Genomic DNA, 17,108 nt, shown 5'->3' with positions numbered 1-17,108 from the left:
TTATTATTATTATTATTATTATTATTATTATTATTATTTTGATAAAGGGTCTCTCACTGGCCTGAAGCACAGAACTTATGCTAGGCTAATTGTCTCTACCTCCCAAGCCGTAGGATTACCGGTACCCCACCACTCCTAGCTTTTTTTTCTGATTGTGGAGATCAAACATAGGCCCTTGTTCTAGCAAAACAAGCACTTTACCAACGGAGCCACCTGCCCAACCCAAGAGAGAATCTTCAAAGCTACTTTCATAGCTCTGTGAAGACTGTACATCAGAGTGAACATGAACAGACCCAGGATGAGTACTAAACCTGAGAATTTCACAGGAAATATCAAAAAGATACCTCCCGCTGCATTCAAAGCCGGTGCATCTAACTGTCTTCTGCAATGCCACCATTAGTTCAAGAGGACACTGACTGGCAGTGCTGATTTTACTACCTCAAAGTACTGAGCACAGCAAAGCCAGAACTCTGCCAAACATTTCACATTAAAACGAAAGGAAAAATCTCAGAGCTGGCAATTACAACAGTCCTTGTGGCAAGAAGCGGAGTCATCGCTAGTAAAACAAATACATCAATCGCGCGCTCACCTATGAAATTGTTCCACTCGAAATCAAGTTCTCCTTGGTTGGCCAAACAGCCTCTCATGATGTTAGAGCAGTAGTTGTAACAGGGCTTCACAGACACCAGGCCCCGGCAGTGGGAACAGTAGGTCATCTTCAGCAGCGCTTCCGTGCACTGGGCTGTGGGGTTCACCTAATGTGTGACAAGACCAAAAAAAGAAAGCCACTGTTGGGTTAAAGGAGACACAACTGACATTGGAGGATCATCCGGGAACTTCAGGATGAGTTAATAGTGTTCTCAATTAGGAGGCTTGACTCCAGTGGAAGTGGATTAGAGTAAGAATTAGACAAGTGGAAGACGGGTGCCGGAAAGCTGGAGTGGGGGGAGTGAGAGCAATGTTGAGTTCTGTTCTTAGTTTAGGGCTGCTGACGGTAGAACTCAAGACCTTGTTGCAATCCCTGCTTTTCAGTACCAGACTGAGACATAGGTACAACTTGTATTCAAATACTGATTCCAAGACGGCCCTTTGCACGTTAACCTCCAAGTATATTTCCCAAGGATACTTCGTGTATACTTTGTTCAACATCTAAAAGCCATGCAGAAGGTGAAAACTACAGGGTCTGTGGACAGTCAAGTATGGAGTGCTCTTGTGACATATAATCAAAGTGATGAGGCTTCTGCTAAGTTATGAGAAAGTTATTGAATTTCAGTGGAGAAGGAAAGGAAATGAAGATCATCTCAGGGACGCCAATGGAACCGACAAGCAGGCACACAGCACCTGTATTTTCTTAGAATAAGGTGGAGGAACCTAGGACAGTAATGTGGCATAGGAGTGTGTGCATATGGCCAGAATTTAGAAGGGGTGGACACTAAGCAGAAACCGGGAGACCCTATAGGAGTCAAACAGCAAAGATAAAATCACTACTCAAATCAGACTAGGCTAGCCACCCTCTGAGAGAAACGGCATTTACTGTCATCTTTCTTGTTGAGGCGGATGAAACTGCTTAGGGTCATGCAAGAGCCAATTCCATCCCATTCTTCATGTCCATCAATAGTAAGAAAGGATCCCAGCTAGGTATCATATGCTGGCAGCTAACTCAAAGTTCCTGGCTTACTCCCTCTGCCCTCTTCTCTTTTGGAGCCTTTATCAGAGGATTAGTGCATTCTTTACTCTCATCAGCAACTAGTTCTTCAAGCATAGACTTTTAGAAGAAGCAGATACTATAGCAGGGAGCAAATACTGGGATGCAGGGTGGCTGGCAATGTATGTCACCTGCTCTGATGTGTTGCTCTGGATATCACTTATCAACAGTGCCCTTAGGAACAGGAACAGGATGGTGCTGTCTATCTGGTGCATGTGGGTGCACATCTGGGTACACACACACACACACACACACACACACACGCATGCATGCACGCGCACACACACACACACACACACCCTTCTCTGGCTTATTCCCAACAGAATACCAGCGTAAAGGGGGAAAAGCATGCAACAAGATGGTAATTGTATACACTAAAATCAACATTCTCTACAAAGAGTTAGGACTTTTCCACAGTTCTAACCATTCCCAAATGTTTTCCTAAGCATTAAATTAGTCTATTTAACTGTGTATTAATGTACAGTAAAATTCTGGCTAACCAATATCCTAGAGGAATGGCCTCTCTGGATAACTAGATTTTCTGGCTAGCTAAAAGTTCATTCCTTTGGAGTCACACATTGTTAGGACTTTGATAGTCATTCACCTCTCGTTTTACAGATGAACAAGCAGGCCTCAAGGAGGAAGGGAGCCCAAGTCATAGGATCACAGAAGTCTGCACTGAAAGGGGCTTAGCCTAACACCAGCGATGCTGCTCTCACATTGTAGAGATAAGCAAACTGCAGGCAGAGATTAAACAACCTGCTGACAGCCACCTTCCCGCATTTGATTCCAGTACTGCACCTTATCAGACACTGTGTCACTATGATTTCCCAGATGTGTCACGGCTTCCTGTCATCCTAAACAGAAGACAGGCAAGTCTATTCTTAGGCTGTGCTTATTTTCTTCTTCGTTTTTAGTTCCAGTCCACATTAGAGAGGCTGCTAAATGGCCGGATCTTAAGAGATACATAAGTTATGTAAATGACTTATAAAAACCCACAATACAGCTAGATGTGTTAGAGCATGCCTCAGATCGCAGACTTAGGACACTGAGGCAGAAGGACAGCAAGTAAAAGTCAGCCCGGAGAAAAGGGTGAGACCCTGCTTACAAAATAATACTAATGAGAGAGGAGAGTGGAAAGAAGGCGGGAAAGGAAGGAGAGAGAGGCAGATGGAGGGGAAGGAAAGGAGAATTACAGAATAGTACTTGGTATGTTGAACATTATTCTTAAGAGCTAGCAATGTCCCGGTGGAGTGAATGTAGAAAGCTAAAGTGTCAATGTAGATACTGAGCATTTAACATGTGTCTGGGATTATGATGTCAGATATCAAACTAAGTGAGGTTTTCTGTATTAGAATATGTGCTCTACAGAACACAAAAGAAAATCCCAAGGTAGAATAGACCTTTACGAAGTAAACAAAATGTTCAAGTAAAGATCAGTAGATTCAAAGAGCATTTTCCAAAGCACTTGTTATATTATTTATTTTCATGGAGTGGGGAAGATAACTCTAGCAAACACCATATTACATTTACATGCCAAGTTCAACTGCATGTCAAATCATTAATGCAGGAGACCTTGTGATGCCCTCCCCTAAATGAGTCTGGTATAGTCAGTCTCCAGTTTAAAATCAGAGAGCAAGCCGGGACAGCACTCAGGAGGCAGAGGCAGGCAGATCTCTGTGAGTTCTAGGCCAGCCTGGTCTACAGAGCGAGTTCCAGGACAGGTTCCAAAGCTACAGCGAAACCTTGTCTTGAAAAAAAAAATCAGACAGCAGATGAAATCACATGACACAGTGGAGTTTCATTAAAGAAAGATTATGGGTATGGAAACGTTTTTCCATTTTTCTTTTCTTTTCTTTTTTTTTTGGCTAAGGACTGGCTCGTGCTGTATGTGTGATTTGCTGTATAACTACTAAAAGCGATCACTTGGCTATGGGAACACTAAATAATACTACAACTGTGAAGAAAGATGGAGAAATTATAAGAAAACTGGGACAAAAGAACACGTTAAACACTGAAGCGAGAGGAAAAAAAAGTGTTCTTTCTCTTTTCAGCCATAAATCAGACCACATGCAATAGTTCACCAGAAGGGAATTCCGGATCTGGGAAGCAAATCCCATTTGCTGTATAAGAGCCTTATATTAGGGGAAGAGTTTTTTTAAACAGCTAGGAAATCTAAAGAGTAGGAGTCCCCGCCCCCCCCCATAGCACCTCCCCATTCTAGAAGACACTTCAATAAACTAGCATTCCAGGCTTTGGGACCCAACTTCACCAACCTGCCCACTTCTGGATGGTAGATCCTGTGTAACAAGAACAGGTTCTTCACTCTGCAACATCCCCTCCCTCTGGGGCTAAACCCAATGGCTATCTCTTTTGGAGCTATACTGGACTTCTTAATAAAAGGCAAAATAGACTGGTAAAGAGCCGAAGGAGTGCCAATCAACACAGGGAAGGAAATCCCAAATAATAGTGCATTATGGTGCATTTGAAATTCTCTTCTGGAGCCTTTGGCAAAAGATCAATGCTCTGTTGACCCAGTGGTGGCTCTTGCTGTCTGTCACATGCCATGGACTGTAGGATGCTCCTCCACAAGTTGCCAATGGTACCACTATACTCTTGGGTAGGAATGAAAGGTTGGATCTTTTTCACCCATAAACAAACATATAGTGTCTAAAGTCATATTTTATTTTGGGATTAAAGCTGTGTGCCACCACAGCCAGCTCTGGGACCTTTTAAAAGATAAAATCAAATCTACTTACATTGCATTCTCTGGTGACCATCAGAGTCAACTGCTGCCTCCAATCTCTCTAAAACTTACATACTGAAGTAGATTTACTTTAGAAGTTCCAAAAGCACGTAGCAGCTCATGCCACATGGGGAATAATTAAAAGAGCAATATACTCCAAGGTCTTCCTTTAATCGGCAGTTATGTATTTATCCTCTATGGTACAGCATGCCACTTAAAAGGTTCGATCCGATGGTCAGTTCGGTGTACATGTTTTGACTGACAGCTGTTGTTTTTCCTTTATTCGGTAGGGTCTGCTGAATCCAGATGTTAATCACTCCCAGAATACTTAGTGCTGAGATAAGAACGGGGTGGAGCTTTATGATTGTATTTCAAAAAAGTCACAATTTTTAGACTTCTCTTAGGAATACAGTTATATAGTTATTTCTCAAAAGTTTATGAAGACAGAAGAGGAAAACTATATATACCCTCCCCTTCCATCTTCGAACAAAAAGGATGATTTAAAGCACTCAGAGAGAACACACTTGGTTAGCTTCTACAGTATTGTGTGAAAGAGAGTGAGTGCTTGTCTGGGTCTGAGTAATGAGTTTGACTAGCGAAAAATGGTTGAAGAAGAGGCATTGAAGAAAGAGTTTGTGTGTGAGAGAGGACAAATGTAGTATGTGTGCACATGCAATCACACATGTGGAGGCCAGAAATCAACCTTGACTTCTTCAGGAGCTACCCACCTTGTTTATTGATGTTATTGCCAGGATAGTGGGCTCCCACTGGCCTGCAGTTCACTAACTAGGCTAGGCTGGCAGGCCATCAATCTCCAGGAATGCATATGTCTCCCTATCCCCAGAGCTGGGATTCTAAGCCTATATTGCCACACCTTGCTTTTTTAATGTGGGTTTATCAAACTCAGGTCATCAGGCTTGTAAGACTAGGACAAGCATATATTAAGTGATTTATCTCTCTAGCGAAAGAGGGTCTTGAAATCTAGATTGAAGAAAAAATATTTGGTTTCATGACCAATTTAACCAAACATGGCTTTTGCTGGGTTTTATTGATTCTTATGATTCATTTACGGAATACTTAGGGTATGCCAGGTTCTTATTTAAGGGCCTTATGACATGTAGTAACTCACTTAACCCTCAAAACAATTGTGTGAGGCAAGCATTAATATCTGATCTCAGAGCTGAAGTAGAAGGGGGCCAAGAAATATTCAGGGATTCACACAGTTCTTCAGGTCAAAGCTGAAAGCTGAGCTTTGGACCCCGGGTAGTCTGGTTCTAGAGCACACGTACTTAACTTCCTTGATATCCAATGTTATTTTCAGTGATGAGGATCAAATCTAGGTCTCACACATGCCAGGAAAGTGCTATGCCCCAGGTGCTTTGGTGAATATCTATCTACACGACTTCTTTGGAATCGGCTATAGGAAACTTGAGAGCAACACAGGGGCTCCTAGACCTCACACACTATCTGCACCCTCAGTAAACACACTGCAGGGCTGAATACTTTCTAACGATAAGGTGCGGTATTTAATATTTACTGGCGAGATGAATCAGGTTTGACATAGGAGGGCAATTTAGGACACGACTACATGAAGCAATGCATACTAGATACTTGGAGGAGAGGACATATTGTTTAATAAAATAATAATGACTTGCTGAGTGCCAGCATCATGCCTTAAAACTGTTCAGTTGCTATAGGGAGGTGAAAGGAGATATAATTACAGGGTATTACCAGCCCTGCTCACAAAGAGTTCAAAGGCTCAAGAAAACACCAGTGGACATGGTAGAGAGGACTTCTTCCCTTGACTGGGGGGGGGGGGGTGCAGCTGAACGATAGAACACTTGCCTAGCAATCACAGGCTCTGGCTTTCATCCCTAGTACCACAAAAGCCCTCCCTTTAACAAAACAAACTCGGCAAACAGCTCACATGGTACCCAAGTTCTGAAATTCTCAAAGACGTGCAGCTAAACGTAGCAGAGATAATGAATTCCTAGAGAAATGAACGGACAGGGCTTAGAGAAGGTAGAAGGGGCTGACATTATTTATGGAAGGCTGAGAACATGTGTCCACTTTTGCTTCTAGACTGAATATCTCTGTGTTAACTCAAACACCAAAATCAATTTGAACAATTGACCCATAATCCCAATACACGAACATCCAATTTCTAAGACTCTTAAAATCCTTCACAACTGACCAATGATTTTTCTCAGTATTAGGCAACTCTAGGAAGCACCTCAAAATTTACCATAGTAAGGGTCACTGGGGAAGACATTGAATTACTTTTTAACTTCTTTTAAAAGTACCCATTGTGGAGAGCAGACCCTGGGCAGCACGGAAGAGACAACCCTGTTAGCGGAGGTGTGGGTGAGTCAGCCCTGACAAGAGCATGGGAGAGCCGTCCCCATTATTCATCGGTCAGTGGTGGCATGGACAAGAGATGCCCCCCTCCACTCCACCCATCAATACTAGAGGCAGTGGGGAGAGCTGGCCCTGAGGTCACAAAGAGCGGGAGAGCTGGCTCTGCTTCTCAGCTGCTGCCGCAGTTAGGAGAGTGGCCGCTCCACCTCACTCACCCTGAAGGTGTAGGGTATGACAGACCTGATCCTGAGGACAGGAAAGCTGGGGGGACTGGCCCCGCCCCTTGTTCATCACTGCAAGGGGTGCACTAAGCAAGGCAATGCTGAGAGCTCACCCTGCTGATGAAGACAGAGGAGAGCTGTTGGGCTGACCAACCCAGGCCCAGAACCACAGTTATGTGATGGCCCACCCAAACATTCACCCCATCTGTGATGAGCTCCAGAGTGGGGGAGCTGGCCCTGTGGGTTCAGGGCTGCAGGATCTCCATGACACAGGGTAGTAACAGAGTCTCAGGAGGACCCAACAATGTCAATGGTGTACGAGAAGCTAGGGGCCTTGGACCACACCAGTGATTCTTTGCCTACATGTAAAAATATGACTCACTGTGTCACACTGCAGTTTTCGTGAGATTTTTCCCTTTCTCCCTTTCTCCCCTTTTTTCTTTTAATTTTATTTTGTTTCATTCTGGGCAGGTTGGGGGGGTTAGGTGGGATCAGGAGGCATGATGTGAGGAAAAAAGTATCCATTGTGAACTGGGTGTGTAGCTTGGGGGTAGCGAGGTCCTAGGTTCCATCTTTAGAGCTGAAAAGAATGGGGAAGAGATGGAAGAAGAGGAAAAGGAGGCGGAAAGGGAGGAGGGAAACAGCAGCAATCCCCCTCCTCTCAGCCTTTCTGAGTATATACATGTATTATGACATCTGTATGCCATATCTGCTATAAAAAGCCTTTATAGAAAAGTCCCCTTGGAAAGTCTATTTTTTAAAGTCTTTCTACCAAATAACCTGCATTTTCCAAGCACCACATTAAAACCTCCAGTGAGTAGTCTGCAAAAAAGAAAAATGCTAGAATGGAGCTCTTCCCACGGCCTGGATTTCATTTCAGAAATCCAGAACGGGCCTTCAGCCACATTACACAGCAATGGCAGTCAGCGTGCTGCTCTCAAGTTAGAAACACATTGCCTTGTAGCTTATTCCAGCTCTGAGCATGCATTTGCTGCTGTGCTCCACTTCCCCACTCGCTTGCTTTTTTTTTTTTTTTTTGCACAGTCGCTCACACCAAACAAACAGAAAAGGTCTAGCTTTTCATCTGTTGCCTGGTAACATAAGTACCCGATAAAAACAACAGGAAATATTTCACCAAATTCTGGTAAGAGAAGGAGGTAGGGAGCCCACACTTGCCGTGGGATGTGATGACTTTGGTCGGCAGTTTCCTAAGTCCTTCTCAATTCAATACACACACCAAGAAGGAAAGATGCCACTTTCTCTTGCTATTGATCGGATAAGGAGATTTTGAAAGCATAATGTATACAGTCAATTCAACTTCACTCAAGAATATTTGTGGGCACATTGTAGGTAACATAGAGGCTATACAAATATGCGACGTGCCTTATTTTTGTCTGAAATCACTGGGCTACTATACTTCATATATGAAAATATGATTATTTTAACTCCTTTGAAGACTCTACATTTTTGTAGAGTCATTGTGTGCGGTACTATTACCTAAGGCTAATTTTCATAGAAGCACATTTAGCAGACATCCCACTAACCTCCCCCTTATCCTTCCTTTCCCTCCCAGCCTCCTTCTGTCCCTCTAGGTGCTTTCTCTTCTACTTTTATATTGCAGTTTTATGCCAGAGTATCTATATACACTCTAGAAATCACAAAGCCAATGTCCAGCATTTGTCCGTCAGAGGCTGGCTTGATTAAGGGTGTGGTGATCTTCACTCATTCATCCTCTGGGCATACACCTTATCCAGACCCCCACCATATCTTAAGTCCCACCATGCCCTTTGCAATTTTAGCCTTTATGTCTAAGTAGAAAGATACTACTGAGGGTAGAATGAAAGTTTATACTCGGTTTCTTAAAAGCTTATTTACACTTATAATGATGTAGGGGAAAATAACAAAATGTCTAATACTCAGAATAGAAGTAAAGAGGGATCCACAGAAATGGCTTAAAAGGCCGGAGAGTCCTTCATAGACCGATGGTAAGACACTATTGTCTAATTATAGCCCCTGTAGTTTGGGGTGCGGGTGTAGACACAGTCCTATTATGCCAGTGTTAATTGAAACCATGAGAATGTATCTCTTTGGCAGAAGAGCTATTAATTTTCATGGTGCATGTAACCACTTGTGCATTTCTTAAGCACCATAATAGACTCCACCCTTCTAGGCAAAACTGCTGCTACAAGCAGGTAACTAAAAAAATGCATCATGAGCCATGTAGCGGCAGGCTACTCGTGAACCGTCTGTTTCTAATGAAGAGGGTATCTCTGCAATTGGGATCTTAAGGCTAAAAGGAGTATGCTGACACTGCTGGGTCCAGCGAATATGAAATGAAGCAAGGAAAGAGTCCTTCATCCAAGCAGTGCTCTTCACTGGGAGGAAGGAAAGCTTGCTGGTACTGACGGCCCTCTCGATGGCTTTGTGGTAATCAAATCACTGTTCATCTTGGAGGTACAAAAGAGGTCTGGAAAAACAAGGTATCCACCCACGAGAAAGTGAGACCATCTCTGAATTAAGCAAGAATTCAGGGAACAGCCCCAAGGGCCAGGATGCTTCTGCAGCTTGCCTTTGTAGCAAGTGGCTTGGATCTCCTCAGTGGGCAAATAAATTCCCTACTCTGAAAGGCTTTTTTCAGGTTAGAGGGCATTGATTTTATGAAGCACCAAAAAAACTACATATGTTAAATTGTTCTCCTTGGAAGGAGAACAATATATAAACTGGTAGAGAACCAAATTATGAGTTAATCATATCAATTTTCTGCTTATTTGATTTAAATTATACATTTTTAACAGTTAGGTCATTTACTACATTCCCCATACAGCAAATGTTTAAATTCTGCTTAACTGGGAGCTACACTCCAAAAATTAATACAGTAAATATTTTCCCAAGTCTGCAACAATACCTGGCATACTGCTACAAAGAGACATCCCATATAAGATAGATTTGATACAACTCTGATTTTGGTTTCTTTCGATTTAATACCTATGTGTTTTACTATTGTAATTCAAATAATACAAACCAACTTAGTTGAAGGTTGTGGTTTTAAAATCAGTCCTTAAGTCTGGAAGCTTTTCAATAGTGAAGCCAAAATAATCCATTTATTTATTTGTTTATTTTCCAGTTACAAGCATAACATTTAATGTAGCTTGATGATATTTTTTAACCAACTGGCAAATAACTTTGCCTTGTGTAAATTATGGGATATATCTTGCATTCACTATATTCCCATTAAACTATAAACATTTAGGAAGTCATAAGTAAAAAATGAATACAGAAGAGAGCTCAATTCTGAAACAACAACAACAAAAAAAACCTTAAGAAGTTATGTTAAAAAGTAGCTTTTCTTCTTGCCCAACTAACAGGAGTACCTACATTTGGTTAAAGTAAAGAAAGTTTTTTTTTTTTCAAACACTTGCTTAGGGCGGTATGTACACTCTAATTTTTCTCTACATAATGTTCACATAGCACACAGGTAAACATGTATATACAGGCATTTACAGCACACATTAGCTCCTTCCTGTCCATTCATCTCAGGATGAACATGGAGAATTGCTAAAAGTGGGCAAATGTGTCAGGTGAACTTTTATGCCAATGACATGGGTCTCGAAGATTTGTGGACGGTGGACTACTTCCCGACTGAGACCTAAGCATTTCCAAGATTAAAAATGATTTCTGGAGTTGACAGAAGTACAGCATTGAGATTATTTTTCTAACTACCTTAAATCCATATGCCCCACCAAATATTTGCCACAGACAATGAAGGTATCAGAAGAAAAAGGAGAGGGTGGGCAAAAATATACTGCAAAGAAATTCCTAACAATTTACAGCCTTGACAGGAGAGAATCAGTTGACTGAATACATATTATTTCCTAAATCCAAATAATCAGCATCTGTTTTCTCTAACATCCTATTTTTAGATTCATGTGCTTCCCTCTGGTAAACACTGGCTTCCTCTCAACTAAGGTGGCAGGTACATTCTGTGCACTTAGTTGCTCATTAACAGTTAGTGGTCCCTGTTGCCTGGTTATGTTTGTTAATAAGCATCTGTTGGTTTAGACAGTAAGTGCCTTGGTTTGGATAATAAATTACCCGCTGATCCTAACTGGAAGATGAACTCTGTGATCACTGATCTGGTGACTGTTTTGGTATCTGTAGTACTATTCAGTTTTTATGTTGACCTTTCGTCTAATCATGAAAACAACTAAATAACAAAAGCAAAAGCCACTATCTGTGCACACAGGGTTTTGAACAGAGGCTAACAAATAGGCCACCCACTTAGGAACCGAGGGAAAAGAGCCCTAAGAGCAGTCTGACAAAGATAACTTTGCTCCAGTATAGATGCTTCTTCCCTGGTATTAAGTCATAAAAGTTGTCTTGTTAGCTTTCTATTGCTGTTTGTCCTACATATCCTGGGTCACAGTCCACACTGGGGAAGCCATGGACGAGTATTACTTACTGGCTTGCTCTGTCTGCTTTCTTATACCATCAGGACCACCTGCCCAAGGGTAGCAACAGCATCCACAGTGAGCTGGGTCCTCCCACATCAGTCATAACGCTCGGAACACTCAATACCTTCTGCAGTCCCAAATTCCAAAATGTTTTGCGTGTCGTGGTACTTCACAAGTGTCGCAGGGCTTTAAGGATCACAGCTCAGTGGAAGAGCACTGGCCGCGCATCTACATCGCCCTGGGCTCTGTTCCCATCTACATCGCCCTGGGCTCTGTTCCCGGCGCTACAGAAACTAAAAACTTGCAAATCTCACTGAAGAGTGGACCATTCCCACTTTGAAATCTTGCTCAGAATTCTACTGCAGGAAATCTAGGAGAGCAAAGCTTCTCTATGGCAGCTAAAGCACAGAACTCAGTCTTAAACCAATACAAAAGTCCCCTTTGCTTTGCCTCACGGAGGCTCATGAAGACCCTCCTAAGGTGGCTCCATGGAATACAATCCGAAAAATTCTGGTCTATGCCAACTCATTTAATTTCCAAGAGGTTCATTTTACTACGTATTACAATAGTATTGTCTGTATTGGTAATTCTCTAACCAAAGTCATAATCATGACCTGAATAGCACACAGTAATTGTCATGAAAGCTCTGAGCACATTTTATAATAAGGACACAAATGCCCATGGATACTAATGATTTCCTAATCTGCACCTAGTGAGCTCAAACATGGTCATCCAAAAGAACTAGGTGTGGAGCCTGAGGTGGGGAGGATTCTTTTGCACAAAGAGAAAGAACTTAAAGCAGATGGAGAATGAGTTGTTAAAATTATTTTTAAAATTAAGACTCTGGAGTCAATGTGCATCCCACTTAAGAATGGCTACCAAGGAAACTACGGAAAATAACAAGGAGATATAAAGATGTTCATCCTAGCCGGGCTGTGGTGGCGCACGCCTTTAATCCCAGTACTTGGGAGAAAGAGGCAGGTGGATCTGCCTGAGTGAGTTCCAGGACAGCCAAGGTTACACAGAGAAACCCTATCACAAAAAACTAAAAATAAATAACAAACAAAAATAAATCTTGCCCTAGCACTGGTGAGTTAAATCTAAAGAGTGTGGACAAAGTGTGGGAGGTGAGAAACCAAGAAAAGATTGTTATTGAGTCAATGGAACCCTAATGACTTGCTTTTGAATCTTTCTGCAACCTCCTTTTGAAACCAAACAAACCAAAAAATAAACAAATAAATAAATCAAAACCCAAAATACACACAGAGAACTTACCACAGAGACTTTGCTCACTATGTCCCTTGCAACTGCTAGGCCTTGAGCAAAAGTCCGGGCTGCGACAAAGGCACGCGTAACCTGGAGCTTCAGTTTCCGAGGGACATCTCCAAAGGGCTTCAGCTGCTCTGTGTACTTGCTCACACATTCCAGGTACTCATCTGTAAAATGGTACTGCGAGTTCACCAGGCGGAACATGCGCTCCAGAAGGCGAGCCCAGAACTCATTTAGCATGTCTCCCAGGTTCACGTTTCCCGCCACGTAGTAGCGCTTCAACTCTACGAAGAGATCTTTAAATAGCTCTGAGTTTTGCATGTATAAGTGGCCATATGTCTTCACAAACATATCATTCAGGGATTTCTCTGCATTTTCAAGTAGTTCTTTGAAGAATTCTAAAAAGAAAACCCAAAAAAGGGAGGGAGAAAAAAATTTAGAAAGGCTGTTTTCTAGTAATTAAATAGCTGAATGAGGTAAACTGAAAAATAATTGTGACATTCAACTGGAAAGTATGTCTGTATACAAAGTGTACTACTTCTGGGAATTTGCATCTCAAATCTTTGTCAATGAAAGGAAGCCTAGGTCACAACGTCATTCTTTCATAGATGCCTACGTCCAAGAGAACGAGAAGGAAAATTTAAATGAGCAGTTTCTCAGGAATCAGTACAACATTCTGAAATCCCTCAACAAAATCGGCAGGCTGGACATGGTGATGCGGCCTGTAATGCCAGCACTCGGGAGGCAGGAGGACCAGGGGTTCAAGGCCAATCTCAGCTACCCAGTGAAGTTGAGGCTACACACAAGACTGTCTTAACAAACAAATGAGCAAGCAAGCAAGTCAGACAAGAGTAGCAGCAGCAATAGTAACAATTAAAAACAAACAAGCAAGAATCAGATAGAAATGAATACAGTATCTCTAAAAGATGAGGTTTCCCCAAAATATTTATTATTAGACTCTAAACCAGCGGCTGTCAACCTTCCTAATCCTGCAACTCTTTAATACAGTTCTTCAGATTGTGCTGACCCCCAGCCATAACATTTTCATTGCTACTTCAGAACTGTAATTTTGCTACTGTTATGAATCGTAATTTAAATATCTGATACGCAGGGTTTCTGATCTGTGACCTCTAGAAAAGGCTGTTCAATACCACCCCCCACACACACACACACAAATGGTTCATGACCACAGGTTAAGCCACTGCTCGGAACCAAAGCAAATCATAACCTGAGTTTAGGACAAGTGTATCAAAGATTGTTGTTTTCATCTCTTTTCTTCTTTACTTATCTATAGGACATGCTTGGAAAGTGCTTGGGGGCACAGAACATAATCAAACAGTCCTAGAATCAAGCACATACTTCTGAAAATAATTTCTTGAGTGTTTTCTCTGTGATATTAGTGTAACAGTGGTATTCAACTTGATTTTAGGTTCCTAAAGGTTTAGGGCTAAAGTCCTAATGGTTTGTTCCTTCACAAACTGGGGATTTTTTTTTTCCCACCTCTTTCTACTACTTCTGGTGTTTTGTTTCCAGTGTGTTCTCCAGAATTCCTTCTGCACAAAAACCAAATAAAGAAGCCCATGTGACCTCTCTGGCATTGTTACCAATGTTCTCTCCCTTATGGTGAGAGAGCAGAGTATACAAAGAACTAAGAGAACTGTACTAGGGCTCTCTAGAGGAATAGAACTAAGAAAAATCAGTAATTATAGAGGGGATTTATTAGACTGGCTCTCACAAGCACAGACACTACAAAGTCCTGCGATGGCTATCAACACACTAAAGAGCCAGGGAGACCAGGGTAGTCTAAGAAGCTTAAGTCTCACTGAGGATCAGAGAGGCCTGTGATATAGGCCCAGTCCAAGGTCTAAAGGCCTCCGGGAGAGCTACTGGTGCCAAGGAGAATCTGATGTCTATAAGCACCAGCAGGAGAAAACATTGCCTGGAGAAGCTCATTAGCAAGAGCTAGGCTCCCCTCTTCTGCTGTGGCATTACCCCATCAGAGCCAGCAGCCTATTGGATGATGCTGCCCGCACTAAGGGCAGGTCTCCCTCTTCTCAGTCCACTGGCCCATATGCCAGTCTTCTCTGGAAAGCACCTCCAGAGACACATCCAGAAGGGTGCTTTACCACATCTCTGGGGCCCTTTTAACAATCCAAACAAGGCATCAAAGGAAATGTGTGAGAACCCTAGGAAGTCACGGGAGGAGGCCTTTTACACTCTGCTATATTCCCCTGAAAAGTTCTCCAAGTGCACACTAAGGAGCAACAGCACACCCTATCACCTAGGAACTTGCCAGAAATCAAGCTCCTGGCCCCACCTCACTTACTGAACCAGAAACTCTAGGTGTGGATCTGGCCCTGCGGGACTGCTGTGCCCTCCAGGCAGAGAACAACCTGTTCACTAGTAACCACCAGCAGCCCTGGGGCTGCGGGTAAAGCTTTCGGGGGAGCGGGCATGGAAAGGGGGGTTTCTTTCCAATGAATCACCTCTAAAAAATACTATTGCCTTCCTAGAAACAATGGTTTGTGGTTTCTTGGGGACAAATTTTCTTACATAGGGCTCTTTCAACTATGCGTTAACATAGATCACTAATGCACACAGCATTTTCCCAGAATTTCAAGTGGGGGGGGGGTGCTAAGGAATCTCACATGTCATCTGGTCTATGTCCTTTACCATGCTTTATCACCAGCATCCTTGGTAAATGGTCCCTGTTGATCAGGGGCACAACATGTTAAGAGGGTTTTGTTAGTACATGTCTAGTATGCTACATGTGCATATTGGGAAAAGAAAGCCTGGCCACTGAAAACAGTATCCAAACCTTATGCCAACCAAGTGCTATGTAAAAAAAAATGCCAACCACCACCACAGGTCCTTCCCTGTCTTCTATTATTTTTTGTCCTTGTTCATAACATTGGTATACGCCAGCAGAAACTGGATGCTAACAATTAGTTGACTTGTGCTCTTGTATTCATTTCATAAGCTAGTCTGACAGCTCAGTTGCATTTCTTTCATCAACAGCACCGACAGTCATGGTTTTAAGGGGTAGGAGACACACAGTGGGGTCCACTGAGCTTAGTTTAATGTAAAACACCTAAAACCGTCAAGACTGATCCTTTAGGCTCCATAGTGCTGGATGTCAAATACATTCTATGCAGAAAGCGCGGGTTTTTTAGACACAGTCTTTCTTTGTAAACCACGCTGGACTCACACTCACAGGGACCTGCCTGCCTCTCCCTCCCCAGGGCTGAGATTAAAGGCGTGCCCCACATGTTCATTAGTTCCAGTCATTCTCGGCTGAAGCTGGCCAGTGGGTGCAGCTGTTTGGATTACAGTTGCTTAAAGCCTAAAAGAAAAATGACCTAACGAGAGGAAAACAGATTTAACAGTGACATATCCCTCTGTCCAGCGTTACCACAGGACTTTACACTGGCTCCCATGACTCACATTTTCTTGCAAAATGTAAGTCTCTGTGCACACGCAAGTATGTGTGTTTACGGCAGCATGTGCTTTAGGAGATTAGTGTGATGCCACATATACACTAAATCCTAATGTATCTCATTACCCAGAAAATTTATCTTCCTGCCTTCACACATTAAAAGACTCTTTTATGTGGCCATTTAAGTTGCAGATATAAAGAATATTTGAATGGGCATGTGGTTAATAAATGCTTGAGAAATTCTATAAAACTAATATAACAAGTTACAACCTCGCAGCTCAATCTCTCCAAATGGCTATGCAATTTGACAAGTATGTACGGAGTGCCTATTATAGACTCAAGTCAAGGAACACGGCTTTACCATGTATCTTCAACTTTCTTCTGCCCAATCAGACTGCAACAAAAATTTCTAGAAAGACAAATTTCCCCTATCCAATTTACCTTTACTACACAGCCACTTTACTCCGTGGTTCTATGATTATACAACATCTACACAATTCTCAAACCTTTACTTCATATAGTGAGTTCTTCGATATTCACCTATTTCACCCTTGAGCCAACAGAACAAACAGGAAATAATGCAGGAGACCCAAAGTCCTTTCTCCTTAGACTCATTTTGTTATGGGGACTATTCCACCTTGTTTTTGGTTTTGCCTTAAAAGGATGGCAGATGTCATGTAAATTCTAATATTCAGACCCAATTAGACACAGTATCAACCAAAGTATAACAATTTTCTATTGGGGTTTTAAGTTTGTATTTGGTATAGTAAACTAGCAATTATCCCACGGGTGTACGTAATTCTTTCATCTCCCCACTGCTCCCCACTTGTCTTTCTATGCATTTTCTCTAGAGCAAGGAACAGAGCACAAAGAAGACATTCAGGTATGGGGTCACAACCATCATTTGTAGCAACTTTCATGA

The 17,108-nt window shown here is 42.3% G+C and overlaps 1 protein-coding gene across 1 annotated transcript in view; it reads right to left on the bottom strand.

The window, feature by feature from the left end:
* The window catches only part of Gpc4 (glypican 4), a 113,541-nt gene that overhangs the window by 10,092 nt on the left and 86,341 nt on the right, over window positions 1-17,108 (bottom strand). The window contains exons 3-4 of the mRNA XM_048450334.3: window positions 12,757-13,148; window positions 590-755 (exon numbers count right to left, since the gene is read on the bottom strand). Of these exons, the coding sequence (XP_048306291.1) occupies window positions 590-755; window positions 12,757-13,148 (558 nt within the window). The remainder of the gene's footprint in view (window positions 1-589; window positions 756-12,756; window positions 13,149-17,108) is intronic.

The sequence above is a fragment of the Myodes glareolus genome, chromosome X, assembly GCF_982192425.1.
Source record: "Myodes glareolus chromosome X, mMyoGla1.1, whole genome shotgun sequence".
NCBI classification, from domain to species: domain Eukaryota; kingdom Metazoa; phylum Chordata; class Mammalia; order Rodentia; family Cricetidae; genus Myodes; species Myodes glareolus.
This window is presented reverse-complemented; position numbering and strand designations above follow the sequence as displayed.